We start from the raw sequence: 8,256 nt of genomic DNA on the forward strand, positions 1-8,256 counted from the left end.
AAAAGTGTGCCTCCTAGTGGTGGGACGAAGAGCTGATTATTTTTCTGCTTTTGTATTAGACCTTTCTGTACTTTTCCAAATTATTCATTGATCATTAGTAAAATGAGTTCAAAAGCTATTATGTTCAATATTGCCTTAATGGAGGACAAGGACTGTATCTGTTTTGACTATTACAAACCCAGTGCACAACAATGTCCAGTGTGGAGTGGAACTTAGTATTTGCCCAATCAACCAGCCCAGGCAGGGGGGGAAGCCCAGGTGTTCTTGCCACCCATGAACCCCAATTAAGCACCCGATGTACATACTTTTGGACAAAATTAGTAAACTTTATTTAAACTTCAAAAAAATAAAATAACAGACAAAAGGCAGCTTTAGCTTTGTTCTTGCCAAGGATCAGAAGCTCTCAGACCCAGAGCAGGAACTACCCCTAAAAAGTTAAAATACCCTTACCTCCCCACCCCCAATCAAACAACAGTCCAGAAAGGATCTTCAATTTGGGGGACAGGCCTGGGGTAGGTGGGGTAGAAACAAGAACACCACTGGATCGGTGGGTTCTGAGACAGCACAAGTGGAAAACAAGACAAGAAGCTCTATCGTAAATGGGATTGAGAACTTCAAAAGGAACTTTGTCACAAGGAGTTATGTACAAGGTAGCTGGGCTAGGTTGTGCCCCAGGCAGGCGAGAGGACCACAGAGCCCCTATGAGCCGTCTTGGGCTCTATCCTGCTGCCGCTGAGCCCGGAACACCTTCAGTTCTCCTCATCACTGTCATCTGGGCTGATGGCCGGGCTTGTGAGGCTGTAGGTGGGGCTGGTGGGTGAGTAACCAGGGGAAGTGGGGGAGTAGGTAGAGCCTTTGGGAGAGGTGGGCGAGTAGGTGGGGCTGGTGGGCGAGTACTTAGGGGAAGTGGGTGAGTAAGTGGGGCTAGTAGGTGAATACTTGGGGGAGGTTGGGGTATAGACTGGAGAGGTTGGGGAATAAGTAGGGGATGTTGGGGAGTACTTGGGGGTTGTGGGTGAATAGGTAGGGCTAGTAGGAGAGTACTTAGGAGAGGTGGGTGAATATTTGGGGCTGGTAGGTGAGTACTTGGGAGAGGTTGGGGTATACTCTGGTGAGCTAGGACTGTAGGAAGGACTGGTTGGGGTATACTTGGGCGAGGTAGGGCTGTAGCTGGGAGAGCTGGGGCTATAGCTGGGAGAGCTCGGGGTATAGGTTGGAGACTGTGGTGTGTACCGTGGGCTAGAAGGAGAGTAGCTGGGTGAGGTGGGAGAGTAGCTAGGTGAGGTGGGAGAGTAGCTTGGAGAGGTTGGGCTATAGTTAGGGCTGGTTGGTGTGTAGTTGGGACTAGTAGGTGAGTAGCTGGGGGATGTCGGGCTGTAGCTAGGTGATGTTGGGGTATAATTTGGACTGGTTGGAGAATAGTTGGGGCTAGTTGGTGAATAACTTGGGGAAGTGGGTGAGTAGCTGGGAGATGTAGGTGAATAGCTTGGAGAGGTTGGTGAGTAACTGGGGGAAGTAGGGGAATAGCTGGGTGAAGTTGGTGAATAACTGGGAGATGTTGGGGAGTAGCTGGGAGAGGTGGGGGAATAGCTTGGAGAGGTAGGTGAATAGCTTGGAGAAGTGGGTGAGTAGCTTGGGGAGGTTGGGGAATAGCTGGGGGAGGTTGGAGAATAGCTGGGGGAGGTTGGGGAGTAGCTGGGGGAGGTTGGGGAGTAGCTGGGGGAGGTTGGGGAGTAGCTGGGAGATGTAGGGCTATAGTTGGGACTTGTCGGGGAGTAGGATGGAGAGGTCGGGGAGTAGGAGGGTGAAGTAGGAGAGTAAGAAGGGCTCTGAGGTGTGTAGCCTCCTGGAGAGCGAGGCTCATAGGCAGGTGACGTTGGTGAATAGCTGGGAGACATGGCACCACCTGTGGGAAAGAAGCCAACAGAGGAGATAAGTGTTGGAAAGCCTCACGCAGAAGGAAGGACCAAGAAGGAAATGAACCTGTCCTGCAAGATGGTGAAAACTCACCTGGTGAGGGGATGTACGGGCTTGAAGGGCCTGGTGAGCCCGGTGAGCCTGGTGTAGGGGACCAGGCAGGGGAGTAACCTGGGCTGAAGCCACTGGCATCTGAAGCAGCACTGGGAGAGAAGCCGGCTGCTCCTGGGGTCATTCCACTCCCTGCAGAGTTAGAAAAAAATGTTAAAGCCAGAGCTACAGCCAGCACCCCCTACCACACACAGCTTCCCCCACCCCTCAGTGGCCTCTGCAGTTCCAATAATGGGCACTACTCATGACCTCTGAGCCACCTCAAGGACCTTCTTCCTGTGCCAGGTTACTCACCAACACTGGGAGACCAGGCACCATAGGCTGGGGTTGCACCCTGGTTCCAGGGTGTCATGGCAGGAGAGATTCCTCCCATGGGACTGGGTGCTGAGCCAAAGAACATGCCAGTGGCTGTGAAAAGGCACATAGGGACTCATGAGGAACAGGAACAGCACCCAGAACTGGTGACACCCTTCCACCCACCCACAGCCTGCCTCATATCCAACCAGGCCTGTGCAGCTGAGGCCCTCATACTCACGTCCAGCAGCTCCCAGGACAGGAATATTGGTGGGGATCTCCATGCCATACTTGCACTTCTCTGCATCAAGCAGCAGGTCAAAACAGCCAGTGCCAGCTGGTGCTAGCTGACCCAGCATGATATTCTCAGAGACCCCCTTCATGGGGTCGCTCTCACCGTGTGCAGCTGCTTCCATAAGCACATCCACCTGAACAGCAGGGCAAAGGCCTCACTTGATGCCTCTGCATAATACACCCAGGCTGCTCCAGAATCATCACAGCCCAGCTGCCCCATGCCCTCTGTGCATTCATGCACAGGTGCCTTTCCTCCCACAGCTCTCCCGCTCCGTCCACCCTGCTCCAAGGTCCTGCTGTTACCGTTTCCTCAAAGGAACATTTCATGAGAGGTCCAGTGTCCTGGCGGTTGACTCCGTGTCGGGTGATGGCCATTAAGTGGCCACGACAGGTCATGGTATCACACAATAGAGCCAAGTGCCGGTAATTGACATAGGAGCCATCAAAGGAGATGACATGGTAGAGCTCCCGCTCCAAGGCTTTCCGCACAGCTTCAATGCCCAGCACCTGGCATGAGGTGAGGGGAGGGTCAGGACTGAGCCACCACCCAGACAATCCAGAGTGGACCAGAAGTGCATCCCACATTCAGAAATGGATTCAGGCAGAAACAAATCAGAACTTGAGGATGTCCTATGAGAGGGAAGCACAGCACGAGGGGCCTGAAAGCCAGAGATCCAAGAGAGGCCACTGGGTGGGGTACTTGGGGGGGCTCACCGTGAAAATCTCTACAATGTCATTGGATGTGGTGCGCACAGGGTCCACATCCTTCTCACTCAGCACCCGCATCAAGCTCACGCCATCTGTCTCCAGGATCCACTCCTGCAGGGCCTTGAACTCCCCATCCTCTGTGATGATGATCTTCTTCTTGTTGTCTGTCTGTGGCAAGTGCATGTACACCTGGAGGGGGACAGAGCATGCTCAGGTTGGGCAGGGAGGGTTGGTGGGGGGAAGCAGGTGGGGGAGGGCTGTGGGGAAGGGCGGGCTGACCTTGCTGATCTGTTCAATGCCCTGCAGGGTCATATCTGTCAGCATGTTGGACTCGATGCAGCGCAGGAAAACGTCATCATCCATCTTGTCCACCACCTCTTCCTCCTGCAATGAGAGTGAGGTTGAGACTCTGAGAATCCTCTGCTCTCTTCCCCAGCTCTCACCCAAACACTATAGCCTCCTCAAGGACCTCAAGTCAGCCGCCAGAGCTTGCTCCTCTGTTCCAGGGAGGCTACTTTTTACCATGATTTTACAATATTAAAAGAAACCCACATCCCACCACTCCAACATGATTTCCACTTTTTCTTTTTTTTGAGACAGACTCTCACTTTGTCACCCTTGGTAGAGTGCCATGGCTACATAGCTCACAGCAACCTCAAACTCTTGGGCTCAAGCAATTCTCTTGCCTCTCAAGTAGTGGGACTGCAGATGCCCACCACAATGCCCAGCTATTTTTAGAGACAGAAAGGGTCTTGCTGTGCCTCAGGCAATCCACCCGCCTCAGTCTCCCAAGTGCTGAGATTACAAGCATGAGCTACCACGCAGTTTAACAATTTTCTATGTTTAATATACCAAGTTTTCCCCTTGGGTCCTCTTTACCTCTTGCATCTTGTTTTCATCACTGTTCATGATGCGAATACGGAGTACCAGCTTCTCTGCATTATCATCATTAAAGATGCAATTCAGGTCATCACCAAAGCCTAGTGGGGACAAGGATGAGCCATAAGAAGCACTGCATTTAACAGAACTTGCTTCCTGGGCACTGTCCACTTGCAGCTCTCCCCTAGCAGCACTCTCTTTTGGCTCCCCCTCCTTCTCAGAGATCCTTCCCCTTACAAAGAGGGAAGGGGTACATTTACAAGGGAAATAGAGTACAGAGGAGACATGGAGAGTCTGAGGACCAGAGAACAGTAACTCAGGAGAAGAGATGCCTTGAAGGAACAGAACTGGTACATGGGTAGTAGTGAGGATGGGTGTTCTTTCAGAACACAAGTGCTGTGAACACAACAAAATCAGGAGCCCAGGCAGGGCTAGGCGGGTGGGCCCTCCCAGCCTCACCAGCATTGATCTTCTCGGCAATCTGCTCCATGGTTAGCTTCCGGTCAGTCATATGCTTTCGGTCCAGCTCCACCCGTAACAGCCAGGGGGAGATTCGGGCCACATCAAAGTCAGGCATCTCATAGTAGACATTCACCCACTCCTGATCCTCTGCCACCACCGTGCTTTGAGGGTTGGGGTCATAGTAGATGGCTGTGTTGGCAGTCACCTTCCTCAGTGTTGTATGCTCCAGGCGGCATAGAATGTCCTGAGAAGATAGAGATTCATGACATAGGAATCTGGGTAGCTCCAAAGCCTCTTAAAACCCTCCTATTACTGAACACTGAGAGAAGAGGAGGGAAAAGAAAACAAACCCCTCCTTCAAAGGAATCCCAAACCCTTTATTCAAGTTCACTTTCTTTTCTTCCTGCTAAGAAACACATTGCTCCCAATCCCTACCTTGGCCCTCTCAGCGTCTCGAGCAGATTGGCCCAACAAGAAGACAGTAAGTGATGGGGTCTTTGGCTTCTTAGAAATGTTGATGAGCTCTTTAAGTCGGGGTACACCCAGAGTCACATTTTTGGCAGACACACCAGCGTAGTGGAAGGTGTTCAGGGTCATCTGGGTGGCAGGTTCACCGAGGGACTGTGCAGCCAGAGCTCCCACCATTTCCCCAGGATGGGCCTACGAAAAAGCAGGCATCAGACAAAGTCGACCCCTTTCTTCTAATGAATGAGAGTGGGGTGGGGTCAGAGCTAGTACTACATACTAGTCTTTTTTTTTTTTTTGCCGGGCCTGGGTTTGAACCTGTCATCTCTGGCATATGGGGCCGGTGCCCTACCTTTTTGAGCCACAGGCGCTGCCCCCAGTACGTGCTAATCTTAAAAGGATATGGGCAAATAAGCTTGGAAAAAGCAGAGACACTTAACAAATTTATCTTATTTGATCATTCCTTCCTCAGACAGACCTCATTTACAGCACCCCATTTGGCACCTGAGTGTTCAAGTTACAGAGTAAATCTTCATTTTTTCAATACTCAGCTAAATAGGAAGCTCCCCATATGCATCATTTTAATAGACATATCATAAAATTTAACCTTTTAATTGAAATCATGTAGTATGTAGCCTTCTCAGACTAGTTTCTTCCACTAAGTTATATGCACTTAAGGTTCATCACTATTTTTTTGTGGCTTGATAGTTCATTATTTTTTTACTGCTAAATGATATTCACTTGTATAGACAGCATTCTGTTTATTCATTCATTAATGGAAATTTAGGTTGTTTTCACAGGCTGGCTGTCATAACACAGCCATGGGCACTTGGGTATAGGTGTTTGTTTTCAATTCTCTTAGGTATATACGTAGAAGTGAAAATGCTGGGCCATATGGTAACTCTACCCTTTTGAAGAACAGCCGGACTATTTCCCAAAGCCATTGCACCTTTCTTGCCAGCAATGTCTGAGGGTTCCAACTTTTCCACACTCTTGAGACTTGTTACTTTGTTTTGGATCACAATTATCCCAGTGAATGTGAGGTAGTTTGATCTGAATTTTCCTGATGGCTAATGATGTTGAGAATCTTTTCATGAATTTACTGATCATTTACAGGCTAACTATTCCTCTTTGGGGAAATATAAATAGCTCCCATTCTGTGCATTATCTTTTCACCTTCTTTTTGAGACATCTCACATGTTACCCTTAGTAGAGTGCTGTGGCATTACAGCTCAGAGTAACCTCAAACTCTTGGGCTTAAGCGATTCTCTTGCTTCAGCCCCCAAAGTAGCTAGTGCTATAGGCGCCCGCCACAACACTGGAGTATTTTTTTTTCCCTTATAGTTGTCATTGTTGTTTAGCAGGCCCAGGCCAGGTTCGAACCCACCAGCTTCAGTGTATATGGCTGGCGCCCTAGCACTGAGCTATAAGTGCCCAGCCATATTTTCATTTTCTTGATAGTGTCCTAAAAAGCATGCAAGTTTTCAATTTTGATGAAGTCTAATTTATCTATTTTTTGTTTTGGTTGATTATACTTTAGAAGCTATATCTAGAAATTCATGTCCTATAGGGTTCATGATTATGACAACTTAACCTCATGTTTTCTTCTAAGAGATTTACAGTTTTAGCTCTTAATTGAGGTTTTATGTATGGTATGAGATAGGGATCCAACTTTAATCTTTTGCCCATGATATCCAGTTGTCCCACCCCACCACTTGCTGAAAAGTTGTCTACTCTTTCTCCATTTAATTGCCCTGGCACTCTTGTCAAAAGTCAAATAACTGTGGGTCAGGTTTATACTCTGGGAGGCTGAGATGGGAGAATTACTTGAGCTCAGGTTGAGATCAGCAGAGCAAGAACAAAATCCTATCTCTGTTAAAAACAGAAAAATTAGCTTCATGTTGCAGTGGGTACCTCTGTCCCAGCTACATAAAAGGCTGAGGCAAGAGGATTGCTTGAGCCCATAAGTTTGAGGTTGCTGTGAGCTATAATGATGCCACTGTACTCAACTAGGTGCAACAGAGTAACAGAGTGAGACTCTGTCTCAAAAAAATTCAAATGACCGTAATGTGAGGGTGTATTTCTATACTCTCAATTATATTCTATTGATCTATATATGAATCCTGATGATAGTAGCATCCTGTCTCGATTACTGTAGCTCTGTAGTTAAGTTCTGAAATCAGGGAATGTGAGATCTCCAACTCTGTTATTTTTATTTATTTATTTTTTTCTGAGACAGAATCTGAAGCTGTTGCCCTGGGTAGAGTCACAGCTCACAGCATCTCAAACTCTTGGGCTTAAATGATTCTCTTGCCTCAGACTCCCAAGTAGCTGGGACTACGAGGTGCCCATCACAATGCCCAGCTATTTTTTGGTTGTAGTTTTCATTGTTGTTTGGCAGGCCCAGGCTGGATTCGAACCCACCAGCTCTGGTATATGTGGCTGGTACCCTAGCCACTGGGCTACAGGCACCGAGCCTATATATATATATTTTTTGTTGTTTGTTTGTTTGAGAGTCTTACTTTGTTGCCCCTTTGGTAGAATCCCATGGCATCATAGCTCATAGCAACCTCTAATTCTTGGGCTCAAGCAATTCTCTTGCCTCAGCCTCCCAACTAGCTGACTGTAGGTGCCCACCACAATACTTGACTATTTTTAGAGGCAGGGTCTCGCTCTGGTTCAGGCTGATATCAAACCTGTGAGCTCAGGCAATCCACCCGCCTCAGCATCCCAGAATGCTGAGATTACAGGTGTGAGCCACTGCGCCTGGCCACTGAAGTCTTTAATTTCTTTCAATGGTATTTCATAGTATTCTCTAATACATTTCAATTACTTAATTATAAAACTAAATTTATAGTAAACAGATTCAGAGTCACACCTGTAATTATAATGCTTTCTCCTCCTTCTGTTATCCTGTAAAATCTTTTTCTTTTTTTAACTGAGACAGAATCTTACTTTGTCACCCTCAGTAGAGTGCTGTGGTGTCACAGCTCATAGCAACTCAAACTTTTGGGCTCATGCAATTCTCTAGCCTAAGCCTCCCTAGTAGCTGGGACTACTGGCACCTGCCACAATGCCCAGCTGTTTTTTTTATTTAGCAGGCCCACGCCAGGTTCAAACCCACCA

The 8,256-nt window shown here is 48.1% G+C and overlaps 1 protein-coding gene across 1 annotated transcript in view; it reads right to left on the reverse strand.

Annotated features, from left to right (window-relative positions):
• Window positions 1-305: 305 nt before the first annotated feature.
• The window catches only part of POLR2A (RNA polymerase II subunit A), a 34,090-nt gene continuing 26,139 nt past the window's right edge, over window positions 306-8,256 (reverse strand). Inside the window, exons 20-29 of the mRNA XM_003791147.3 lie at window positions 5,101-5,325; window positions 4,663-4,909; window positions 4,204-4,304; window positions 3,604-3,708; window positions 3,331-3,513; window positions 2,920-3,123; window positions 2,564-2,750; window positions 2,323-2,436; window positions 2,011-2,160; window positions 306-1,906 (exon numbers count right to left, since the gene is read on the reverse strand). Of these exons, the coding sequence (XP_003791195.1) occupies window positions 750-1,906; window positions 2,011-2,160; window positions 2,323-2,436; window positions 2,564-2,750; window positions 2,920-3,123; window positions 3,331-3,513; window positions 3,604-3,708; window positions 4,204-4,304; window positions 4,663-4,909; window positions 5,101-5,325 (2,673 nt within the window). The 3' untranslated portion in view covers window positions 306-749. The remainder of the gene's footprint in view (window positions 1,907-2,010; window positions 2,161-2,322; window positions 2,437-2,563; window positions 2,751-2,919; window positions 3,124-3,330; window positions 3,514-3,603; window positions 3,709-4,203; window positions 4,305-4,662; window positions 4,910-5,100; window positions 5,326-8,256) is intronic.

This window comes from Otolemur garnettii, unplaced genomic scaffold, assembly GCF_000181295.1.
Source record: "Otolemur garnettii isolate 467f Iridium unplaced genomic scaffold, OtoGar3 scaffold00046, whole genome shotgun sequence".
Classification (NCBI taxonomy): Eukaryota; Metazoa; Chordata; class Mammalia; order Primates; family Galagidae; genus Otolemur; species Otolemur garnettii.